The 24,822-nt window shown below is 63.9% G+C and overlaps 2 protein-coding genes across 3 annotated transcripts; one reads left to right on the top strand and one right to left on the bottom strand.

Moving 5' to 3' along the window:
* Positions 1 to 1,134: 1,134 nt before the first annotated feature.
* Positions 1,135 to 14,925, bottom strand: UBE2J2 (ubiquitin conjugating enzyme E2 J2). 2 transcript variants are annotated; one of them, XR_009558994.1, is made up of 8 exons: positions 14,785 to 14,925; positions 10,971 to 11,101; positions 8,300 to 8,340; positions 4,255 to 4,357; positions 4,037 to 4,175; positions 3,640 to 3,720; positions 2,659 to 3,056; positions 1,135 to 2,165 (listed from the first exon to the last, which is right to left on the bottom strand). XR_009558994.1 is itself a non-coding variant. In XM_030881836.2 (7 exons), the coding sequence occupies exons 2-7, from the start codon at positions 11,099 to 11,101 to the stop codon at positions 2,772 to 2,774; spliced, it is 780 nt and encodes a 259-aa protein (XP_030737696.1). In that variant the 5' UTR covers positions 14,785 to 14,925; the 3' UTR covers positions 1,135 to 2,771. The 2 variants fall into 2 exon arrangements, 1 of the variants encoding a protein (XP_030737696.1); XM_030881836.2 differs by having other exon boundaries at positions 1,135 to 3,056.
* Positions 14,926 to 14,968: 43 nt separating this feature from the next.
* Positions 14,969 to 24,377, top strand: SCNN1D (sodium channel epithelial 1 subunit delta). The gene is given in 11 exon segments (XM_060295567.1): positions 14,969 to 20,671; positions 20,673 to 20,719; positions 21,266 to 21,429; positions 21,537 to 21,729; positions 21,906 to 22,224; positions 22,328 to 22,426; positions 22,618 to 22,735; positions 22,864 to 22,946; positions 23,021 to 23,078; positions 23,317 to 23,415; positions 23,492 to 24,377. Coding segments are annotated over 11 exon segments (2,373 nt in total). The 5' UTR covers positions 14,969 to 19,822; the 3' UTR covers positions 23,836 to 24,377.
* The last annotated feature ends 445 nt before the right edge of the window (positions 24,378 to 24,822 follow it).

The following is a 24,822-nucleotide window of genomic DNA, read 5'->3' as shown; positions in this document are numbered from 1 at the left end:
CTCAGCCGGGCCCCTCGGGCTCTCCAGTCCCCAGGCCTGTCCCCCCGGCAGCCGTGCACAGCCAGACGAGCCAGCAGCAGAGGAGAGCAAGTGACAGTGGGCGGGTCCCCGGGGGAGCTGGGGCCCTTCCTCACCTCTGGGCTGCAGGCAGCAAGACGGCTGTAGCCAGGGGGCACCCACAGGCTCCAGTGGAGGCCCGGGTGGAGGCTCGATGCTTAAGGCAGGACCCCCACGGCCAGCCACCCCTCGGCTGGTGCAGCCTGGGGCTACGGGCCGTCAGAGCTGTGGCTGGCCGTCAAGGACCTGCTGCCTGCAGCCCAGCCTTGAGGAAGGTGGCACGGCTCACTACCCTGGAGGGCAGCACAGGAGACCCTCATGACACCACCCCCCCCGCAACTGGCAGACTCCAGCAGGAACAACGGGGAAGGAGACCCCGGCCCCAGGCCATGTCCACAGTCGGCAGCTACAGGCAGGCCCGCCCCAGACACAACGTGAGGAGCATCTGCCCGAGGTCACCTGGCCCCTCCCTCCTGGCTCAGGTGGAGGTGGTCACCTCCCAGGACGGCAGCGGCCAGCCCCAGTGACTCCTGAACTCACTGTGGGGGTCGAGTGTCCGGCTGCTGAGCCCAGGTCTCGAGGAGGTCATGGAACAGAAGCCTCCGCTGCGCCATCCCCGCTGGGACCCTCCACGTGACCTGCGGCCAACAGCCAGCCAGGGGGCTGCCAGACAGACCCCTCCTGTCCCAGGCTGGGCACCTGTGTCCTGCTGGCCTGGGCCACGTGGACATGGCAGTTGCGCCAGGCTCCGGCACCAGCCCGTGGGTCCTGTGGGTCCCAGCTCCCCCAGTGAGGCTGGACCAAAGGGAGCCTGCTCGAGGCATCCACGCCTCCCAGCCACAGCCACCGGCTGCCCGCGGGGAGGCTCAGGCCAGCTGCCCGCGACCCGACCATGGACACACCGCCTCCACAGGGGAGGACGGGACCTCGGAGCCCCGGCACAGCCCTCAGCAGGCCGTCTGCCCGCCGCCCGGGGGGAGCCGCAACAGCCTCAGACCGAGACCTCCGAGCTGCGCCTGCCAGGTGACACCCCAAACCTGGGCCTGGGAGAACCTTCTGAGGGAGAGACACAGGCCCAACAGGACAAGGTCATCTTTTATTCGGGGGTCACATCAGACAGCAAGCCGCCACGGGTGCCAGGGGGAGCCTCTGTACAGCACAGATCTGCTCCCACCGCTGACTGAAGTTTTTAAAAGTTGAGATTTCACACACACAAAAGAAAAAACACTTGTCAAGTAATTTCTATTTCCCAAATGTTCCTCCTCCGAAGAACCTCAGGAAACGCGGTGCGTCTGGAAGGGGCACCAACCTCCACAGACGCACCCTCGGGCCAGCAGTGGACGGAGGGAGGCCTGGCAAAGCCGCACCCGTCGGGGTCCGGGCCCAGCAGCACAGCACCACCCCGCCACCGGGGTCCACCGTGGGTCGCAGGACACCCAGCTGCCCACGGGCTACCCAGTGCTGGGTGGAGAGGAACTTGTGGTATACAGACCCCAAGAGCACAAAATTTAGGAACAAAGACAAAATGAAAGACTCTTTTTCACAAGAGCGGGTTGCATACACACAAGCAGCAAATCAAAGAGCAATTTTAAATAGATTGATCAAAAAACAAAGAACGTGAAAGAGGCGCCAGCGCCGGGCTGCACGCGGCCTCCCCGCCGGCCTCCGGAGCGAGGCCACAGGGTGTCGCGCGGCGGCGCCCGCACACGGCGCCTTCCAAACACCGTGCAGGATGTCATTAGCAGAGACGAGAACAGGGAGACGTCGGCGATGCAGGAGGCGCAGGCCCCAGGCCTGAGACGGCGCCCACCGGCGCTGCCCCTGAACCCGGGTGTCCTTCCCGGGCGGCCAGCCTCTAAGAACTGGCCACGGATCCGCTGTGAAAGGGAATGTGTGAGCCTGTCTCCAGGGCAAACCAAAGAGCTGGACCACGTGTGCGGGAAGCCCCACGTGTGCAGAGCCTGTCCGGCGGGTGGGACCCAGGGGCCCGCTGGGGGGGTCTCCTCCTTCCATTAGCGCAGCCAGTGGGAGCCCGCAGGAAGCCATGGGGGTGAGAGAAAGCCGGCAGCGCGACCACGCAGGACGCACAGCTCAGCCCCGGTGACAGCCTGTGGTCAGAAAGGAAGCAGATTCTCAACTTCAGCAAAACAGAGCACACGTGCTTTTCCCCAGGAGGAACCTGCTTCATTCTAAGTAAACACAAATGCCAAAGCCCAATCCCCTGACCCACCCATGGCTGTCCCCGGCCAGCGGGCCCCGGGCCACCCTGCCAGGCCCCCAGCCACCCTGCCAGGCCCCCGGCACTGCCTGCCGAGTCAGAGCTCCACACTAAGAACGCACGCAGAGTGTTGGATAGGCATCAAGTTTTATATTTTTAAGTGACCAAATCTAATAAAATGAAAAACAGATTACTAAAATAGATCCAAAAGACAATACAGGAGATAAGCTATAAAACCAAAGCGTGAGGCCCTCTCGTGGACATGGAGCCTCCCAGCCCCCAACGGACGCCAGGGCAGAATGGGGGCTGGGAGTCTCACGTCTCCAAATCCAACTACACACTTTGGTTTGTGTTTTCCTTTTGAAGGTTTTTAAAAAGCTAACCCCAGGAGTCAGGCAGGCCCGCCCAGTGCTCGGCGGCACGTCCAGCCAGCCCACGTCGAGCTCGGGCCCAGCGTCCCTCGTTTCCGACCACCTCTGCTGGTCGTGGCGGCGGCTCACTCCTGCGCTATGCTTCTCAGCACGTACTTGACCGTGTAGGCGAAGGCTGCAAACCCAACTATAACAAACAAGTTCGCCAGGGCACCGCCCAGGAGTCCGTGGTGCCGGTTGGCCTGCTGGAGCCCCGCGAGGTGCGGCCCAGCGCCCGGCGCGTGCCCGTTGAGGAGCGGAAGCCCGTTCTGGCCGTGGTGCGTCTCCCCGTCTGGAACCACGTCTGGTAAGGGGAGAGCCTGGGGTCTGCTACTGAGTTCGTCTTGTGCTCTCTGTTTTTGCTTAATTTCCTAAGACAAAAACAGCAAGAAACAAGGGTTGGTTGAAACAAGCCAGCTCCTTCAGGGCTAGGGAGGGGACCGCGGTCTACCACAGAGACCCTGCAGGGTCGGCGGGCAACGGCTGCACGTTTCGTCCTGACAACTGCCCTCGGAGGCAGTGCCGCTGCGAATCCTGTTCAACAGACGCGGAGGCCACATGACTTGCCAAATCCGCCAAGCCTACGCCTCACGAGCTAGGACCGAGGCAGGTCCGAGCTACTCTGAACCACCAGGGCCCCGACTTGCGTGTGGCTCAGCCTCCCGTTCATGGCCAGGTTGTCTGCTCTGGCACCAAGACCAGCAAGCATCCCTGCCCCTCACCCCTGGCCCCCCAGGACCTCGACAGGCCCAGCGGCCTTCCCCCGACTTCTCCCCGTCTCCAACCCACCATCCAACCCCCAGACCCCGGAGGAGAGGGTCAGGTCTTTGCACCTAAACGCCCCCCCACTCCCGGTCTGCAGTACAGGAGCACATGTTCTCTGTGGAAAGTATTGAATCAAAGTGTCCCTGACATGGGGAAAGCAAAACTAATGGCCAACTTTCACTTTCTTACCTCCACGACTTCGGGAAACAATTCACAGAACACTTTGTCTTTTAAATTAAACACTAAACTTTGTGCAGCCAGTTGTCTTTTCTAGGAAGAGAAAAGAAGAACTATCAGCCCGAAGGCTAATTTCAATTCTTTCACATCTAAACACACACTGACAGACAGTCGAGGGCTGCTGTCTTCTTGGTGCGGAAAGGACTCCACAAGCACGCTCCTCGTGACAAGCTGACGTGTGGTCTCCGAAGGCTGTTCACCTTCCTGCATCATCCACTGATGATGCTAGACCTGACCCCTACTTACAACGGGAGAGAAATGAAAGCCCGGTATCAAGGAGTCGCTGTCCTCACTGGGTACAGCAGCTGTGGAGACCAACCGCACTGCCCCCCTCCCGCCCCCAGCTCACTGTGAAGTCCGAAGTCTCAATGCTGCCCAGGGTGGGGCCCTTCTCCACCATGAAGCTCAGGAGCCCCGTCAGGATGGTGGAGACGGACCAGGCCGGGTTCCACGTGTCTGGGTGGAAATCCGTGATGGAAAGACACAGCCTGAAGAAAGGGACCCAGTCAGCGGGTGCACACTCCTCAGGACCCCAGGCCCACTTCAGAAGCACCCTGGGCGCCTTACCTCGTGTTGCACTTAAATCTTCCATTAGGAGTTATCATGTAAATACTAGGAGGCTTAAAAGGAAATTCTCTGGGAAAAATTAGTTTTCCATGATAATAGCCACCTGTATCAGAACAGAGAAGGAGCCTTGTCATTGTTCAGAGCGCGACAGGCCCTCACTGCCCTCAGGGTCCCGGCCCGGCCCAGCTAGGTGTCCCCACCCGCTACCCACCAGCCGACCATCCCTGGAACACACACATCTCACTGGGGCTCACGACCACCAACCTAGGGGGGGCCCTTACCCCCACTGCCGACTACACGTCCCTCCTCCACCCTCGCGTGCCCCCCTCCCCGAGAGCAGAGCATCAGGACAGAACCTCCAGGCTCCTCGCTGGCCCCACGTCCACCCCCGCGAGTGGCAGCTCTTCTGGTCCCCTCACTGCTGCCCCACCTGCCTCTCCTCCACCAGACCACACCCAGCAGCAGGCAAACGCACCATCATTTCCCCCCCTTAAAAACAAGTAAACAACAAAACTCTGACCCCCCCCCCCCCCCCCGCTCCCCTCCAAGCCCTGCCAGATGCTCCGCCTCCTTTATGTAAAATTCCTGACCTTGAAGTCACCAGACATCCCCGCTGGGCCACGTGACCCCATCTCAGGCCTCACAACCGTTCCTCAAGGCCCAACCCGAGCCCGGCTCCTTCTGGCATCCTCCTGGCACCTCCAGACCCTCCCCCACTCCAGACCTGCGTACTGACCGTCCCGGCAACACTGCCCCAGACGGGTACAAGATGGAATTCCTGCTTCTTCCCTCAAGCAGCAGCTCCGTCCTCTTAGTTATTCAGACTAAACTCTGGGGGTCCCCTGCTCCCGTATCACACCTACTCCATCAGCAAATCCCAGCAGCCCCACCTTCCCACAGATGCAGCCCCCAAAGCTTGGAGTGACCTCACCGGACCCCTGGCTTCCATCCCTGCCCACCCAGCTCCAGGTCCCACCATCCCGTCCCCACTGGAGGCCTCACCCCCTTGCTCTCAGGGTGGCACCTGGGAGCCTGTTGGAAATGCAGAGCCTTGGGCCCACCCACACCGGCGGGGCAGAACGTGAGTTTCACAGGATTCCCAGAGACGTGTGCGTGTCTGTGCATGTGTGCGTGTACAGAGAGGCTTGGGGTAGCTGCCCTGTCCTCCCACTGGAACTCCCAGCTGTCCCCCCAGCCCTGCAGGTCTCCGCTCCAGCACCCCACCAGGGCAAGGCCTCCCACCGCCTTGTACGGCTGCAGCATCCCAGCTACCTGGTGTGCTCTCGCTTCCACTCTCACTGTCGGGGGTGGAGGGGTGACCGAGACCAGTGTCACCTGCGAGGACAGCTCGGCACACAGACAAGCCCACCAGCAAGGGACTAACTCTAGAAGCGACGCTGAAGCACACCTGCAACCCACAAGTACTGAGAAAAGCCCAAATGGAAAAAGCGCAGGAGATGGGAACAGGCGCTCGGCCCAGAGAAGACCATGGTGGCGCGGTCGTGACGGGAAGCAGTGGGCTCACACCACAGGAACACTGTCCGTCTCGTTCAGTCGGGGGCGGGGGGTGGGGGGTGGCGACCCCGCCTGGCTGATCCAGAGGGGACCCGTCGGCACCCCCCGCCAGTCCCCAGAGGGAAGGGCTCCAGGCGCGGCCGAGCACAGCGAGGGGCTCAGGCAGAGCCATGAGCAGGGTCCACGGTGGCGGGGCCTGCAGTTCTCCTTGCACCCAGGCGCACACTCCCAACCTCAGAGGGTCCGTCTCGGGCCGGGAGGTGCATCCGAGGGCGTGAAAGGCCCCTGGGCCTCTCCTCCGGCTTCATTCCAAGTGTCCACAGGCACTGAGCCCCGGGACAGACAGACAAGACTGTGAGCACCGGGCCGGGAGGAGGCCTAGGAGAACCGCGCCTGGAACCCCAGGCACCTCCGGCCCCGCCCCGCTGACAGAGAAGCTGTGCGGGGCGATCCCTGGGCCCTGCTCCACCCCGGGACCCGCCCCGGCCACACCATCCGGTCCACACAAAGACACCGCAGAGTCTCAGAACGAGGCACGGTGACTCCCCCAGTTTTATGATTTTAAAAAACTATGTTAGCTATTCTAGGTCCTTCGCCTTTCCATAAGTTTTAGAAGCAGTTTTTGAATAAGCCTGTGCTCACCTACAAAAACCTGTTAGGGTTTTAATGGGATGCTGTAAAACCTCTAGACACAGATCAACACTCGTGTACTACCGGGAAGCCCACCGGAACTGTGAAACTAGTGTCACAGTTTTGGCACCGGCAGAGCCCAGAGCAAGGACCAGGTCAGCGGGCAACCGACACGGAGCCAGACAGACGTGGACGTGGGAGGGAAGGGTCAGAGCATCCGGAAGTCAGAGGAGCAAAGGAGGAGGGAGCCAGAGTCCACACAGGCCCAGACCCTGAGGCCTGAGAGCCATCCACCAGATGCGGCAATTCTGAGGGTCCCTCCGAGACCCTGATGGGAACAGAGTCAGCAGAGGATGGCACTGCAGACAGCAGAGCCCTGAGCTGAGGAGGGGACAGGCATCAGGAGAGGGCACAACAGCAGGTGCTGAGGGGAGAAGGGCAGCGTGTGGGCAGGGTGCAGCGGAGGAGGGGGAGGGCAGCAGGAAAAGCTTTGGTCTCCGAAGGAAAGCTTTACAAGGAGGATGAGGACTTTCCCAGCCTTTAGACCGGGAACAACAGGGACACACAGGAGAACAGATGGGGCAAATGAGAGGAAAAGTGACAAGGTTGGGTCTGGAAAAGGAGAGCCTTTCATCCAGCTCAGAGGGGCTGGGTGGGCGGGGGTCTCCTGCAGTCCCAGCCACCACACCGCTCGCTCGGGGCTGCCCTCTCCTCTCCCTGCCACCTCTACCCTCTGCCCAGGTGTCAGCCTCACTTACGCCACCAACAGTTCTGGCTGGTCCTGGGCTCAGTGTGTGGGGGGCTCTCATCACACAATTAGTAAGCAATGTTCTCTACTGTACGTTAAACACTAAAACCACAAAGAATAAGAAAACTCTGAAACCAGGCCTAACCCTACTCGCGAGAGAACACTGCTCGTTCTCGGTGTCTGTCCAAGTTCGCTAAAAACGTATCGTGTGTTTCGTAAGCGTTTTAACATGAGCTGTGCAAGCTGTTCTGCAGCCTGTCTTCCGCCCTTTCTCCTGGAAGCCCCACGCAAGGCCATCGCCGAGCCCGTTACCCTGTGGTCATGACACATCCACCCTATAGATACGCTTCTGCACACTGTTTCCCTAGGGCAGGTCATCCCCCAACAGGGATTCCTGGGCCACAAGAGTCCCACGAGGCTAGTGACTTGTCTTCCCAACTACCCACAACACTCCTGGGCGTCCAGAGCACCCACACTTCCTCCCCAGTAGCACGGGTCCTCTAGTGGAATCGAATGCACAAGCCCCCAGGAGGAAGACACAAGTGTGCTGCTCCGGCCACCCGAAATCAGGACCCAGGGACTAGAGTGCCCACTTGGCCACAGCTCTGTCCCAGGCTCCACCACCCGGAGGCTGGCGCCAGGCTCCCCTCGGGCCCCTGGAGGCTCACTGACTGACAGCTCCGAGATCTGTCTGCAAACACCAGAGGATGCTGGGTAGCATCACCTGACCACGGCAGGCCCTGCAGCCCCCTACACCTCAGGGTCCTACCCGCACAGGGGCCCGCCCCTCAGCTCAGAGGACTCAGCACAGAGTGAGCACTCAGGAAATGACCCTTCTTTCCTTCAACAATACACATGTTAGTCTTACTCTTCCCCCGTCTGTTCTCTCAGCTCTGATCCCACTGACGTCAGAGGCTGGGTAAATTCGATACTCACAGCAGCCCCTGAAGACGGAGGTACATGGGCAAAACCAAACCGAGCAAACCCCTCTATGACTTGTAGGAAACCAGAAGGGGCTCCACACGCGTGCGGTCTACCTCACGCACATCCAAACCAGAAACAGTGTTATTTACAAATAGGTGTTTCTCAGGCAAGGGCAGCTCTGAACACAGACGCCGCCACTTGTTCCTCTAACTCAGGGCAAAGACTTACCTTCGTAGGGAGTCATCTCAGGGCCTCGGACCACATAGTGCCTGAGGGAGGGAAGAAAATGAGTTGGCTTTGGGGACGGCAAGTTCTCCAAAGTCTGAGTCACTCCAAGGCCAGGATTTTTAGCGCCCACCCGCAACTAGACGTTCACAGACGCTCAGTAGGGGAGCTGAAGGGTGAACCCGACCAGCTACCCAGCTCCCAGCTCTGCAGCTTCTCCAGCTGCTGGCACGTTAGCCGCTCTGTAACGGGATCAGAGAGGCTGTGTCTCCCAAGTTTTCCACAGAGTACTTCTGTATCCACAACACAATATGCAAAAAGCTAATCCCCTCTAACCGTCAACCGACGATTTAAAAATTAACTTCACGGGCTTCCCTGGTGGCGCAGTGGTTGAGAGTCCGCCTGCCGATGCACGGGACGCGGGTTCGTGCCCCAGTCCGGGAAGATCCCACGTGCCGCGGAGCGGCTGGGCCCGTGAGCCATGGCCGCTGAGCCTGCGCGTCCGGAGACTGTGCTCCGCAACGGGAGAGGCCACAACAGTGAGAGGCCCGCGTATCGCAAAAAAAAAAAAAAATTAACTTCACAATTTATTCTTGAGACGTACCTGAAATCTGGTATTTTTCAGCATGCCCAAATATCACGCAGTAGCTAACCCGGGAACAGCTGGAGACACGCAGAGGCTGGGTCCCCGGCCCTGACGTCCTGGAAGAACCAGACTCGACCTCAGAGCAGCTGCCCTCCAGCAGGAGGGACAGGGACAGCCCGTGACTGTCACCAAAGTCCTCACACGCAGAGAGCTTCAGTCCAGGAGCACCAGCCGCCATGGACTCTGCTCTCCACGTGAATAAACGAGGCTTCATCTCTACGTCAAGAAGCATTTGAACTTATGATTTTTTTTTTTTTTTTTGGCCGCACCTCTCAGCTAGTGGGATCTTAGTGCCCCAATGAAGGGCTGAAACCTGGGCCCTCAGCAGTGAGAGCGCAGAGTCCTAACCACTGGACCGCCAGGGAAGTCCCTGAGCTAATGAATCTTCAAAGAAGACAGAAAGGCACAAAGAAGAAAGTAGACCTAACCAAAAATACCACACCAGACACACTGAGCACAGCTCAGTAACCGCCCCTTCGGGCACTGCTTCCCACCAGGACGCTGCGACAACCCCTACCCCCTGCTGCCTGATAACGTCTGACTCAAAAAATACTGTCGTCCCGTGTCAGCAGACCAGGAACACACCAAGGAACGTGGCCTTAGTTTGTTACTGCTCCCAATTCCTGTGCCCAATCTGAGGACACCGGGAAGGGCCGGTGAGCAGCGCTCTGAGAGCGCCCAGCAGCCCTGGGGCAGCAGAGCAAGGAAGGCTTGGAGGACAGGCATCTTCCAAAAAAACACGCTCTTCTCCCAGCTGAAGCAACAGACACCCACAGCTGAGCAGAAGAGCCCACGCAGCAGGCCTGACACTGCTGTCCTCAGCCAGCGTCTGGGAACTGGATTCCAAGGGGTTCTCATCACCCCAATGCATCTCAACTATTTGTGCAGAAAACGTACTTAATGCTGAAGGGAAGCCTGCTGTCCTGCTGGGAGTCTGGAACGCTGGCGGGTACCAGGCAGAGCTGCCCGTGACCCACCCCACTGAAATCCCTGGTGCTCAGTCCCGAAAGGGTTTCCCTGGTGGATACACCTCACAGGGCTTGTCACAGCTGGCCACAGGGGAGGGGAAGCTTGTGTCCGGTCTCCAATGGACTCTGCCCTGCGCCTCTTCCTCTGCAGCGGGTCCTCCTAACGAATGATGGAGCGTAGGACCCGACTCGACTCACATGCAGCAGGGGCCCACACAATGAGGATGTTCCCCTAGACTGCCATGGGACCCATCTGTCCACCTGCCAACTACGTCCTGGGGGCCACGCTTGGTTTTTGTCGTCTGGGGGCAGGGAGAGCTCTGCTGCGACACTGATGCCTCCCCCACATGCCAAGGCCAGTCTCCCCCCTGAGACCCTCTGCCCCACCTGCCAGTGCTGGCCCTTCTCTGCGAGCCAAGGGAGGAACGCAGACCCAGAATCCTCGAACACCTGTCCAACTTGGAAAACGCTTTTTAACTCAGATCTCTTTTCTCTGAATTTCAAAAAAATTTTTAAGTATTTGTTAAGAACAAAACATAACAAGGAGAAAACACTCCTTGATATTTCAGCCCTACACTTTGTCTCTCACAAAATCACCAGCAAACCTGGTAGGAGCAGCTCTTCTACAACACGGCGACAATCAATATGAAATGCACATTCCCAAAACACAGAGCTGGAGCATCAGGACCCGTCCCCCCGTCACCAACTCGCCAAAGTAAGACAGGGCGCCTCACAGCACCAAGAAGCAAAGAGCAGAGAAGGAGAGCCTAAACGCGCAGCTCCTCCAACAGCCATGAGGCCTGCAGGCCCCAAAGCCTCGCCCAGGAAGGGCCCTCTCTCTGGCCCCAGCACGCAGGGGCCAAGGACAGCCCACCACACCCCCAGCTGCTGCCCATCGTGAAGACACCCGGGCAGCGTCCACAGGCCTCACAGTCCACTCACACCTGCCAAGGGCACAGGAGCCCCTTCCCCGCGCCAAGACGGCCCATCCGGCCCACACAGCCCAGCCCGAGAAGCTGGGTGACGGGTGGTGTGGGCGAAGGAGGATGCAGAGCCTTACCACTCAAGGATGTTGGAAGGGAGGGGCTCGGCACAGATGTAAGGCACAGGGTCTTTCTTAATCCGGAGGTAGTCCTGCTTCAGGCGCTGCGTCGCTGTTGTGGGTGCTCTCTTAGCGCTGTTGCTGCTCATCTGTGGAAGACAAAGGTCTATGCTGACGAGGACAGAGGTGTTCCCTGCCGCCCTCCCTACAGGCAGCCTCCGCCACCCAGAGTCAAGGCTCATGGGCCGCGCTGACTTGCCTGAGCCCTCAGACACCCGCGGGCCTCGCGGAGTCCCCTTTCCTGTCTGCCCGCTAGGATCTTCGCTGACACGACATCGTCAGACAGAAAGGTTAAGAAAAACCCTGCAGCCACACTCCTGTTTTCAAAGAACCTCCACGGGGAGAGAGAGCTCTACCTGCAAGGGTCGCGGGAGGAGGCCCTGACCGCCTGCCACGCGAGCATCTCCCCAGTGCCGTGCTGGGCGGTGCCACTCCCCCACCACGGCCCACTGATGCCCGCTGTTAAACATTTTCCAGCACACCTACCACTGGCCACAGGTGGGTGGGAGCAACAGAGGAGCAGAGAAAGAGCCTCTTTTTGGGACTGGAGAGAGAGACGGGGACCCCAGAGAGACTCAGGAAGCGGCAGCTGGACAGGCAGAGATAAGGAAGTGTCCTGCATCCAGGACACACCACTGGGTCACCGCGGCAGGAGCCAAACACAGTGAACAGCGGCCGATGAGGCCAACCAGGGATGCGAGGCCAGGCCATCAAGCGGTGCCCACAAAGATTTTAGGCCCAAACCTTAAGGCACATCAGATCTTCTGTTAGAAAGGTCACTCTGGGGGCCCAGCAGAGGATGGATGCGACACCATGGGACATACAGGATGGCACAGGACAGCACTGAAGGCTGGGGACAGGGAAGGAGGGAGCAGGCATCATTCAAGGCAAGAGACCTGAGGGGGCCCTGGGACACCTCAGCTCTGCCCCAGAGGCGGGAGGGCAGGATGGGGACGCGCAAGACAGGGCTCCCCACTCTCACAGGCACCACGACGGCTCCAGCTCGATCCACTTAACCTACCAGAATTTCTCACAACGTAAGGTGCAAAAGCAAAAAAGTTCTACTGCTAAAAATAAAGCGCGAAAGCCACTGGTGTAAAACATGGTGGAGACAGAGAACACACCAGGGTGTGCAGCTCAGGATGGACAGGAGTGTCCAGGCTAGAGGAGAGGCCAACTGGATGGGGGGCAGTGAGGGAGGAGTCACTCTGCCCGAGTTCCCAACCTGTCCCGCCCACAGTGGCCAGGATCTCCACCTGCAGCCACTCCCCGCACCGGGCCGGCCCCGCCTCACCTCAGCCCGGGGCCTCTGCATGCCCCTTCCCTCCCATCAGCCTCTGCCCACGTCGCTGCACCAGAGGCCATGGACTCCTGCCCAGTGGGATCCTCCTCAGAGTAGCCTCCCCACCAGACGACGACCAGGGCTTGCTGTCTCGCTCCGCACCCCCGGGGTACCCGCAGTGGTCCCGCCACACGCATCACAGCGCAGCCCTGCTTCCTACTCTGGGGCCCCTAAACCTCGGATCCCCATTCACCCCCACTCTCCCCAGCCCCACCACACACCCCTGATGCAGGGCCCGCTGCTCTGCCCGTCAGAGACCTCGAGACTTCCGCCCAGCCTCCCGGCTCGCAGTCTCCCTCCATTTCAGTCCATCCTGTTCGCTGAAGTCGGATGACCCTTCTCATCGCACAATTCTGATCGCAGCCCTTCAGGAGGCACCCAGAACTAAGCAAATAAACGTCAACACCTCCACCACCTGCCAAGAGCTCTCCGGAGCAGCCCCAGACCGCCCTCTAGCGCCCGACTCCCAGGGCCCCCGACATGGCCTGAGCCGACCCCGTCCTCATCCCAGCCACACGGCCCCTTCCCGCTCCAGCCTCTACTGGCAGACAACTCGCCGAGGCCCTGGTCAAGCGCCTCCATGCCACCCAGCTCCGCTCCGCACAGGTGCCCGCCAGGCCCCCGCAGACACCACTGGCTGGTGTGCCCTCGCAGGTGGCTAGACCAGCCTGGGGGGAGCACTCCGTCCACAGCACCGCCCCAAAGGCCGGAGAAGCCAAGGGGACCAGGGCGATGTGTAGTGACAAACACAGCGACAGTCCAAAAGTAGGGTCACCACCCAGGACTCGTTTCCTTTAACTGCTCGCCGTAAAGTTAACTCTGCCGACACAAACCGGCTCACTGGGTAATTCAGATACAGCCGTGCGGGCCTCAGTCAAGCGGCCAGCTGGGTGCTTCACAGAGGGTAGCGCACGGCCACAGAAAATAAATAAAACAGATCCTGCCCGCCTGGGCACAAATGGACTTTTCTCTCGCTTTTGCTTCCAAAGCCGACTTACAATCCAGCTACCGGGTCCCTCAAAGGAAAGGGCTCCCTCTGCGCAGCGCCCTCAGGCCCCTCCGGGTGACTTCCGGTGAGCCGGCCTCTCCCAATCCGCCCGTGCGCACAGACCAGGCGCCTCCACAGGCCATGAAGCGCTCCTCAAGGGCCCTTCAGGCCACGTCCCCACGGAGAGAGCATGTAAGGCGTGTCACACTGAAGGAAACAGGGCGCAGACGTTCAAAACAGAACAGAACAAGAAACAGGGCCCGTGCACAAAACCGCAGGGCAGAGAAGCTGAAGGCGGGCAGCCCGAGGCAACGGGGGACAGACGTGCCGCCCGCCCCTTTCTCCCGCTCGGCGGCTGAGTGCTCCAGTGACTGTGCGGCACGAGACCTTGGCCTGACCCGCCAGAGGTCACGTGACACACCCGCGCCCGGGACTCGCACGGAATTCTCTCCCTTCACCAGCAGGGTTGCTTCACAGGCCGGACGGAGGCCCGGGGCTGATGGGGGCCGCCCCGCCGCCACTCCCGCACCTGCCAGAGATCGGCGCGGCCAAAGTGTGCGGATGACTGAGCGCCAGTTCTAGGTGCCGAGATCCAACGGTGCCTGCAGACACGCGGGACCTTTCAATCAAGCGAGACCCTTAAGTTCCTCTCCGCGAAAACGAGCCTACACCGAGGGCCTCGCACCTCCAAAGAACAGAGCCGCGACCACCGCCCTCACTAGCTCCGCTCGCCGCCCCCTCCACCGGCTGGGGCCTGACCTCTCTAAGTGTTTCATGCCTGGGCCCGCGTGCGGTCGGGAATGGATGGGAACTAAACACAGACCAACTAAGTGGTACTAACTGGAAAAGGGGCGAGACGCTTACACATGGCCAGACGAGAGAGCGGCCGTGCACAGGCGAGGAGCCGGCCCAGGGCCCACTCCGGCCGCCCGGCGTGGAGCGTCCCACTCTGACCGCCCGGATTTTCTCTCAGTTACCACCCCAAGGGCGTCAACCAGGCACGCTCACTGCTGGGGGGACATAAGGGGCGGTCTGGAGTCCTAACTGCTCGGGGATGAAGCGGCGGCGGGCTGGACGGCAGTCACCCCATCCCAACACGGATTCCCAGAGCAGTTTACGAACCAAGCTCTACGCCGGCCCGTCCTGACGGCAGCCGCAAGTGTGCCACTAACGGGAGGCCTTTCCGTGGGACGCCAACCGTGTAACCACCCGAATCCCCAAGCTAGCCGGAGGGAGAAAGAGCCGGCCCGGAGCCCCGGACGCCCCGCCGTAACCGAAATCGGGTTCCACGCACGGAAGCTCCAGGCCGGGCCCCGCGAGCGCGGACGGGGCGGGGATGGGCCGTGCGGAGGCCCCGCGCCCCCCCGCCCGCCGCTCGGGCCGGCTCCGGCGCGGCGGACGCGCGGCCGAGGCCCCGGCACAGGCCCGCGGCGCGTACTCACCTCTCCCCGTCGCCGCGCGTGGGCCGCCGCCGCGCTCAGGCTCGCCGTGCTCGAGGCCAGAGCAGGGAGCGAGAGAGTGGGGCCCGCGCCGCAGAGCTGCACCGCGCCAGGACCGAGCCCACCCCGACCGCCGCCGCCGCCGCCGCCGCCGCCGCCGCCTCCGCCTCTGCTTCCAAGATGGCCGTTCGCGGGGCGGGGTTATCCACGCTTCCGGTTCCGGGGCGCGGTTAGCCGGGGGGCGACCTCTCTAGGCAGCCGGGCGGACGTCGCCTGCGTCTCGCAGCCGCCACCCGCCCCAGGAAGCGGAAACAGTAAGCGCATGGGCAGTGGCTTGCAGCCTCGCGGGGCGGGGCCCGAGCCCTTCTGCACGTCTGGTCTGACAGCTGCGGCCCTCCGGTTGATCCTTCAGCCGCAACGCTGTCCGGCTGGCGGCCCCGGGGAGAGTCAGCAGCCGCAGCGGACCGGGGCCCCCCACCGAGCACGTTCCCCTCCTTAGGAACCCCGGCCTTCCGCGGGAAGACAGGTTCTGTTAGAGGGTGACCCCCGCGGTGCCGGCGTGAGCCCCGCCCGACTTCTCTGGGACGCCGACCCTCCCGCCGGCCCCCTTTCAAAGGATCGGCCCAGTGCGGACTGGGGGGCCCAGTTCTTGTGCCCATTTAGCAGGAGAGCGGGGGAGGCACTCTGCGTCCCCGGGCCTCAGTGACCGAACCACGTGGGGCCCTGAGAATCGAGTCCTGGGTGGCCTTGTGTGGCTGCGGTAACGCGTGGGACCCGGAGCCCCGCCAGAACCTGTGCCAGGTGGGGTCCGCCGTGGGAAGCCTGCCCAGCCCCTGCCCAGGGGGAGAGCTGTCCTCATAAAAAGTGTTGCACTGTTTCCCGACCGAATTTTCCACCCAGCCCATCAATAGGGTCATTATGCACCGTGGATGCCGCACTGAGGCTGGCTTTCCGCTCCCACGGCCCCCTCCCTGGCCCTGGGGGAGGGGGAGGCAGAGCAGGGCGGTGGGGCGGCCAGGGAAGGCCCCGGGGAGCAGAGGGTGCTGCCACTGGGACAGCATCAAGACAGCCCTGACCACGGGGCCTGGAGGTGTCATGTGCACCTCACATCTGCCTTGGGGAACACTGGGGGGCACGTGAGGATGGCACACAGGTGGGGTTCTGGAAAAGGGAGGGCTGGGCAGCTGGGCAGGCCGACACACTACCCTTCCTGGTGAATGGGGCTGGGGGTGCCCACACAGGCTGTGCCATTGCCGGCTCGGCTGTGAGGCTGGTGGTGCTCGTCAGCCAGGACCCATCTGGAGGGGCCGTCGCTGGGCAGAGCACAGGGCTCCGTGCAGCAGAGCTGCAGTTCAGACCCCAAGTTCTCACCCCTGACCACGACCCTGACTGCCTCTCGGAATAGACCACCGGTCAACGGGGTAACTGACCACGTGGCGATTGACGGTGGACTCCAAGCCCTGACGGGTGTAGCCGTGGCCACTGGCAGAGGGCGGGAGGGCGGCCATGCTCGCCCCCGAGTCTGGCCCACCCAGGGCGCCTCAGGCAGGATCTGAGCGGCCACTGCAGGGCTGGCCCCTGACCCAGGGCAGAAGCAGAAGGAGTGCCCGTCGTCCCTCGGCCCAGCACCAGGCGAGTCGGCCCGTGGGAAGCCAGCCTGCTACGTCTCTGGCCCCCAGTGTCCCCCGGTGCTGGCCCGCCCTCCTCCTGGGGAGGCTGACAGTCCCCAGGCCCCACCTCCTGCTGCCACGCTCAGGAAATAGCTCAGCCTGCCCTTCACTCCCCCGCCTTCCCCCGCACCCGGGCTCTGCCATCCCCACACAGGGTGGGCCCAGCTGTTTCTAGCTCACGGAGAGTTCTACAAGGGAGGCCACCCTGAGGCGCCAGAGTGTTTCAAACGCAGGTGTGGGGCAGACCCACGGCCGGACCCTGAGCCCCACACGGGCAGCGTCACGCACTCTGCCCACCGCAGCCAGCCGGAGCCCCCTCTGTGGTGGCAGGAGCCCCTGCCTGCCACTGCGGTCAATGCCTGGGGGATGGAGAGTTTCTGCAGTTGCACCGAGGAGGCCCCTTACCCTCCGGCGGGCATGGACTCCAGATGGGCCAGCTCCAGGGCGGGGAGGATGCCCCTACCTGCCCACCCCCCCAGGAATCCCACACACACGTGCAGAGCCCATGAGCTCAGACTTCACGTCTGTTGCACTGGAATTCCCCCAGGGCCAACCCTGAGCTGTCCCTGAGGGTGGAGGTGGAGCCCAGGCACCCGCAGTCTGCAGGGCAGCCCCGGCCTGCAAAGGGACGCCTTGGTGCCTCTAGGCCCAGCCTCGGTGAAGGCCACCACTTGAAGGCTAGGGCCAGCCGTCCTTCTGGGGAGAGGGCGGGGGACGGGGGCCCTCCGCCTTTCCCTTCTCTAATCCTTTCAACATACAGCCGTCAAGGGAGCTGGGGAAGCCCTGTCCCGCCCCCAGGCACCACCTACTGCTCCTCCAGGGACTGGAGGGGCCTGGTGAGGCAGGCGAGGGCACGGGCCCAGAAGGGAGGAGGGGGCTGCTGGCCTCACTGCCACTGGACGCAGTCTCTGTGTCTCTGCCCTCCCAAAGGCAGGCTCTGGGGTGGCCGCCTCAGGAGGAGGAAGGAGGGGCTCTGACACTGGCCCAGTGACATCAGTTGGTCTCACCTCTGAGCCTCGAGGAAACTCAATCCCACTTTGTATCTGAGGAAACGGGCTCAGAGAAGTTGAGTAACTTGGGCAATGTCATACAGTCGATGAGTGGCAAAGCTGTGATTCGCACTCACGCCCAGATGAGTCCAGGGCCAGCTCTTCCCCAAGCGTGACTTCCCTCTCCCAGAGGTCTCCTGTGGCCATCTGCCTCCTTCCAAAGCCACGAGGCTGGTGACCTCACGCCTCCTCAGAGCCAAGGCCCCACCAGAAGGGCCTGGTGGAGGTGGGGGCTTCCTCCCTCATCTCAGCCCGGGTCCTCAGCACCGATTTGGGGTGGGGTGTCAGGAACCCAGAGCCTGTGTGGGGAGGGGCAGAGGGCCTGAGTCGACCCCTCAAGCCTGGGACCAGGCTGAGGGTCCGGTCACTTGGGATGACGAGGCCTCTGGGTCATCCTAGAGCCATGTTGGGTCCCCCGGCCTGTCACCCTGGGGCTGTCCTGCCTCCAGCACACTGGCTGGCCTCATGCAACCACACTGAGGCCGAGGGTTTCAGCAACCGAGATGGTGTGTCCCTAGGGTGTGGTGCTGTCTTCGTGGGTGGTGCGTGGTCTTAGTATCTCCTGGGAGGCTGAGCTGTGGGCGCCATCTCCCACCTGGGCCCCAGCTCCTTCCCACAGTCCCCGCCTGTCCCAGGGGCTGGGCAGCCAGCCCTGGCAGACCCCTGTGTTCTGGGAATGAAGGCCCCTGCCCAGCGACCCTTGGCCACAAACACTTGTGGTCAGAGGCCTGGCAGGTGGAGGCGAGCAGGCATCCTTGCAGGCCAGGCTGGAGGAGAGTGGACAGGGCAGGGGGCATGCAGGGTCTGCTGCAGCGGGGTCCCTCCTCGCCCTCCAGAAACCTCGGGCCCCTCACCCCAGCCAGGGCCAGGGCCCCAAGCCTGGCGCAAGGAACCGGGGCAGGAAAGCTTCCCACCGGGGAAAGACGCCAGTGCCTGCAGCCAAAGGCTTCCCCTTCCAGGACCAGAGCAGGTGTGACTGCCCCCAGACGGGTCCCTCCCCACCGCCACGTCCCACGCCCAGCCTGTTGTAACTAGGAGGCTGCCTGGCCAGCGTTGGGCCACGGCTGCTTTGTCACCTGCTAGAACCGCCAGCAGCACCGCCACTGTCGCAGCCACCCAGCACGGGAGGTTGGAGACACCCACACAGGGAGGCTCCAGCCTCAAGGTCCCAGGGGTGCCTGAGGTGGCCTGTGGCCGGGGCAGTTGGGGCAGGCCATCTCTCCGGGTCTCCCCTGCCTGAAGTGGAGGGGCCACATCCCACGTGAGAGGGCAGGGGCTCCTGTCCACACCTTCATCACGCCACCCCCACTGACAGAGGGCTTGCTGTGTGTGAGAGGAGTGTGTTTTCGTGCAAGTGTGTGTGTGTGCGTGTGCTGCGTGAAGGGGCCATGCACCCCTGCTCCTGCCGCAGCTGAGGCGTCAGGGACCCGCGGTGCCCACACTCACCCCAGCGCATCCGCCCCAGTGGCAGGACCCTGCTCCCCGTCTCAGGAAGCCCTGGAGGTGCCTGGGTCTCCAGAGCCACCCTCCTCCTGCTCCAGCTGGGGGGGGAGGCGGCCGGTACGGAGTCCCAAAGAACCTTCTGGAGCCCCTTTTGCCTCGCCAGTATCACAGGGCTGAGGATCCTGCCTTCCCTGTGAGGGCTCAGTGTGATCACGGGACACACGTGTGGGCAGCGCTCTGTCCCGTGTGGGACCCGCCATCAGCACCCCATGCTGGCATGTGCCCCTGGCCAGGCCACCTCCACAAACCCGAGGCCTGGGCCCCACACAGCTGGCTGGTGCTAGGGTGCCAGCACGTGCCAGCTGAATGCACCAGGCCCTTCCTCTGGCTCAGCGCCCTCCCCAAGCGCCAGCCCAGGCCCCATTGGCTGGAGGGGCCAGAACTCAGGGGGCTGCACCCCAAGTGTGAGAGGCCTGACGATTCAGACCAAGATGGGGACATTGTGGGAAGTCCGCAGTAGGCCCGGGCAGTGACTCAGTGCGTGTCCTGGACCGGCAGGCCTGACCTGGTCAGGGCTCCACGGCCCTGCACACTGGGGGACCTGGGTCCCGGTACGCTGGAGCCTCCGGGTGGGAATGGGGGCCAGGCAGGCCTCGGGTCCACCTCCTTGCGGCCCTCAGATCCCCACCACGTCTGGCCCATCAGCCTGCTGCCTACTTTTCCGGAAGCCCGAGGCCCACGAATGGACCATCCCTGGGGACTCAGCTCGGTGGACAACTCCCCACCCCAGGCCAGCAGCGCCCACCGGTCTACAGGCCTGACCCTTGGCCCAGATGTGGCCAGACCTGCCTGGCTCCATCGGCCCCAGTCAAAGTGGCCATGCTGGCCGCTGAGGGTTGGTGGAGGCCGTGGAGGCCCAGAGTCCCGTCAATCCTCAGCACTGAGCAGGTCACCTGGTTGCCCCTCACCAGAGGCCCCTGGCCCACTTGGCAGATGGCAGCAGAGACCCACCCAGCCTCGAGCCTGCCTGCAAACAAGGCCAGGCGTGGCCTGAACACCATGTCCCCTGCTGTCCCTGCCCCACCGCCCAGGCTCAGCTCTGGCCATGACAAGACACACCCGCGGAGGCCGCCTGGTGCCCTGCCGGTCATCACAGGGGAGGGCCGCAGCGTCGGTCCCAAGTATGGACCAGCTTCTGATGGGGCCTCTCTTGGGCATCAGCAGGCCGGGCTGGGCCACTGGAGGCTGAGGGATGCGACGGTCCCGGGAGTTCCCAGGGACAGAGAATGGAAGTCGATGGCATGGCCCCGGGTGGGGACACCTGGGTGGGGTCAGACCGGACGGTGGGCTGGGACCCCACTGAGGCTCGCTTCTGGGATTCAGGCTGGAGCCATGGCCCAAGCAACTGGTGGGGGGCTGGGGACCCGAACGTGCCCCCAGCTGCCGCCATCGCCACCACCGCCCCCGCCCGAGGAGGAGCGTGGGGAGAGGCTGGTGGAGCTGCGCGCCTCGTTGAGGGAGCTGGTCGCCACCTTCTGCACCAACGGCACCATCCACGGCGCCATCCGCCTTGTGTGCTCCAGCCAGAACCGCCTCAAGACTGCATCCTGGGGGCTGCGGCTCGCGCGGGCCCTGGGCGTGCTCTGCTGGCAGCTCGGGCTCCTCTTCAGGCAGTACTGGCGCTACCCGGTCATCATGACGGTGTCCGTACACTCGGAGCGCGGCACAGCGCAAGCTCTTCCTGTCGGTCACCCTGTGCGACGTGAACCCGCGCCGGTGAGGGCTGCAGCCAGCTTGGGGCCCTCCCCACGTGCTGTCACAGCGGGAGCCCCCATCGTGGACCACTTGCCTTCCCCAGCCCTGAGCCTTCCCCAGCCCTGAGCCCCGGGAGCGGGCTAAAGGGCGAGAGCCAGCGGAATCCTGGTGTGACCACTGCCACCCGGAGGGACGCTGAGGCGCTGGGCAGCCCGGGGAGGGGGAGGGGAGGGTGGCAGGGGACTTTCCAGAAGGGCAGGCCCCCCGAGAAAGGAGCAGGGCAACACTCCAAAGACAGGGAGGGGCCGTGAACGAGCCAGAGGGTGGCGGGGTCCACGGTGGGTGGGGCAGGCAGGCCGGGGATCTGACTTCCCTCTGCAGCCCCGGCTCCCGAACCCCCTCCTAGGCTTCTGAGGACGGCGGGGGATGGGGGCCGCTCTGCTCTCCGTGACACCCAGGTCAGTGCCGTGGGGACCGGCGTGGCTCTCCCCGCAGTGTGCGTGGCTGTCGTGGGGACTCGGGGCCTGGCTCTGACTCTGCTGCCCCCCACCCTGGCCCTGCCCCCAGGCCACACCCAGCCCGCCGCCCCCTGTGGGCGCTGGACAACTTTGCCCGGCAGAACATCTACTCCCTGTGTGGGTTCAACTTCAGCGACAGCGTGGATGCCCCAGGGGCCAAGGCCCCGGGCCCCGAGCCCACCTTCCAGCTGGACCGCGGGATCCACCTCCAAGGCTGAGCCCCCTGGGGGGCCAGAACAGAGTGGGCTGCAAACTGGTGAGTGTCCCAGCCCTGGGAGGTCTGCATGGGACGGGGCAGGTTGGAGCCCCACGCTGACCCCGTGCCGCCCAGTGTAACAGCGCCGGAGGCGACTGCACCCAGCAGGCCTACTCCTCCGGCGTGGTGGCCGCCCGGGAGTGGTACCGCTTGCACCGCGTGAACGTTCTGGGCCTGCTGCCCACGAGGACGGCCACCACAGCCGCGGCAGACACTGTCTTCTCCTGCCGCTACGACGGCCAGGACCGCCAGGCCCAGTGAGTGCAGGCGGGTGGCTGCTCGCCCCGCCACGCCCCATGCAGTGGTCTGCCGGCCCCACGGCTCCCTCCAGAGATAAGGCAGCTGTGGTCCCCTCCCTGCAACCCCGGGGCTGCACACAACAGGGTGATGGGTCAGGGGTATGTGCGGGTCTGAGCGTGGCCCCTGGTTCCAGACGCTTCCAGACCTCGCACCACCCCAGCTACGGCAGCTGCTACACCTTCAACGGTGTCTGGGCCGCGCAGCACCCTGGCATCACCCACGCTGAGTGCCAGCCTGGGCTGGGTGTGGGCGGGGTGTCCAGGCCGGCCTGGCCTCACCCCCGGCCTCCCCCAGGGGTCAGCCTGGCCCTCGGGGCGAAGCAGCAGGATCATCTTCTTCTGCTGCCCACGGAGGCCGGCATCAAAGTCGTGATCCGCACGCGTGACCACACGCCCTTCCTGGAGCACCGGGGGCCTTCAGCATCGGCCAGGGACTGAGACCACCTCCGAGAGGTGGGCCGCCCAGCCTCAAGGCTCCTGGCCTCCGTGCCCAAACCTGGGGCCTCGGGAGCTCCAGGGCAGGGCGGCAGAACTGAACCACACCCCCTGCCCCCAGGACAAGGTGCACCGGCTCGGGAGCCCCTGTGGGCACTGCACAGACAGCACGGGGGGCGTGGACGTGCAGCTGCTGTACACCGCCTCCTGCACCAGGCAGGTGAGGCGGGGCCTGGGGGGCATGAAGGAGGGGGGAGGGGCCCAGGGAGGGGGTTGGGGAGTGGGGGGGCTAAGGCAAGGAGTGGGAGCTGGGGGGCGGACAGGCCAGTGGGAGGAAGGTGGGCGGGCGGCAGGCCCGGAAGAGGGGCGGCGGTCCTGGACCCACAGCTCCAGTCCCCGCTGTTCCCCCAGGCCTGCCTGGTCTCCTGCTTCCAGCCGCTGATGGTGGAGACCCGCTCCTGCGGCTGCTTCTTCTACCCCCTGCCTACGGGGGCCCAGCACTGCAACTCCGTGCGGCACCCGGCCTGGGGTAGCCCCCCCACTCTGCCGGCCTGCATGGGCTGTGGGGGGCAGAGTCCCAGGCTGCCCCGTCAAGGGCAGACCTCCCCACCGCCCCTGGGTCATTCCTAGCAGGTTCACCCATGACCCCCTCCCCAGGTCACTGCTTCCGCCGCCTCTGCAAGGACCTGGAGACCCACCGGCTTCCCTGCGCCTCCCGCTGCCCCCGGCCTTGCAGGGGAGTGGGGAGTGCCGGGGTGGGGTCCGCCCGGAGGCACCTCGCAGGGATGTGACGGGGTCTGTCTCTCCCAGGGAGTCTTCGTGCAAGCTCTCCGCTGGGACCTCCAGCTGGCCTTCCTCCAAGTCAGCCGTGAGTCCCGGAAGCGGGGTGAGGCCTCAGGGGCAGGGAGCCCTCCCCGGACTGACCTGTGTCCCCGAGGCCCTGCCCTCACACTGCCCCACAGCGCCCGGGGAGGAGCCGCAGCCAGTGAGCCTTGTGTGTGCAGGGCGGGCCAGGCCCCCGGAGCCCGAGCCCCAGGTGGGTGCAGCCCCCTCCTGCTGAGGTCATGTCCTGGCGCCCCCCCTGCCATCCTCGCCCTTCAGCGCCCCCAGGGACGGCCCCGCCCCTCTCGCCTGTGCCCCGCCCCAGGAGCAACCTGGCCAAGGTGAACATCTTCTCTCAGGAGCTCAGCTACCGCACGGTGGACGAGGACACCCGTCTACTCGGCAGCCACCGGGCCGATGAGCGGGGGTGGGGCAGGGCTGGCGCCCGGGGCCGCCGCTCACCGCCCGCAACACCCATATGTGCCACAGCTGCTTTCAGTCACGGGCAGCCTCTGGAGCCCGTGGTTCGGCTCTTGTGTCCTCTCAGTCGTGGAGATGCTGGAGCTGCTGCTGGACGCTGCGGCCCTCGCCCTGCTGCTGTGCTGCCGCCAGCTCCACGGGGCTCGGGGCCAGCCCAGGGCAGCCACGGGGATGCCCGCTCCGAGCCAGAGGCCGGCTGGTGGCCGGGTAGCTGCAGGCATGACGTCGAACGCCCGGGGGCCCAGCTCCACCTCCCATGATGTTGCAGGGGCTCCGGCAGGGGTCTTGGCTGGAGGTCAGCCCGGTGTGGGCCCCGGAAACTCCTGACACCTGAACCAGCCTGCGAGTGGCCTGACCCTGGGAGCTGTGGCAGCAGTGGGCTCTCCCGGCTGCCCAGGGCCGGCCAGTCCCGCCCCACAGGCCCCCCCCACCCCCGGCCAGCCGAGCCAAACCCGGGGCCCAAGAAGCAGCGGCACCAGAGCCCGAGGGCGGGCAGGCGCCAGGCGCTAGCACACAGGGCCTTCTTAGCGCAGCTGCCTGCCGGGCAGTGACCTCACAGGTCTCGGGGAGGCCTGGGGCAGGGAGCAGGGGAGCGTCCCCACCACTCGGGAGCCTCGCGTTCAGGGCGTGACGGAGCATCTCCCGTATGCAGGAGTGTGCACGAGTGCATGAGGTAGGGGGGCGCCCCAAGGGAGTGTGTTTGTCTGGTGTCAGCGTCATACATCCACATGTTTCCGAGCATCAACACGTCTGTCTACACCTCCGTGCAGGTGTGTGCAGGCATCGGGCAGAGCCCCCCTCGCTCAGGGCCAGTGGGAGAAAGGGCAGGACGAGGCCCGGGCACTCAGTGACCTGGGCCTGCTTTGCAGTAAAATGGATGATTCTACCTGGTGGCTGTAGTGTGTCCTGCCGTGCGCCCCCCCCCACTCCCCCCACCCCCGCAGCGAGCTGAAGACCTCAGACCACACCCCCACACCCTCAGTCACGGACACGGTGGGAGCTGGGGAACGGGAGGGCGTGGGGCCAGAGCTTGCCCAGGGGACAAGGCCAGGGCCAGAGCACCCTCGCCAGTTGGTGTCCATCCCAGAGGAGAGCAGAGGGCCAGGGAATGGGGTATCAGGAGTTGGTTTTAATCAAAGCAGCCCGGGCTTCCACGAGGCCGCCAGCAGGGGCACTGGGCTCTGCCTTACTACATGCTTTGGGGGCACGACTGGTACTGTCCCACGCAGGGCCTCCCCTTGGGGAAAGCAGGGGACGCAGAGACCGCCCCCCCCCCCCCCCCCCGTCCCCAGCCAAGACAGAGCGGAGTGAGGT

Source organism: Globicephala melas, chromosome 1 (assembly GCF_963455315.2).
Source record: "Globicephala melas chromosome 1, mGloMel1.2, whole genome shotgun sequence".
NCBI classification, from domain to species: domain Eukaryota; kingdom Metazoa; phylum Chordata; class Mammalia; order Artiodactyla; family Delphinidae; genus Globicephala; species Globicephala melas.
This window is presented reverse-complemented; position numbering and strand designations above follow the sequence as displayed.

Excerpts from the sequence above, each read along its gene's own strand:
- UBE2J2 (XM_030881836.2), bottom strand. The coding sequence starts at position 11,101 with ATGAGCAGCAACAGCGCTAAGAGAGCACCCACAACAGCGACGCAGCGC. Across the intron at positions 4,358-8,299 it reads TGAGATGACTCCCTACGAAG|GTGGCTATTATCATGGAAAA; the intron begins GTAAGTCTTTGC and ends GTTCTGATACAG. Across the intron at positions 3,721-4,036 it reads TTGAGACTTCGGACTTCACA|AAAAGACAACTGGCTGCACA; the intron begins GTGAGCTGGGGG and ends TTCTCTTCCTAG.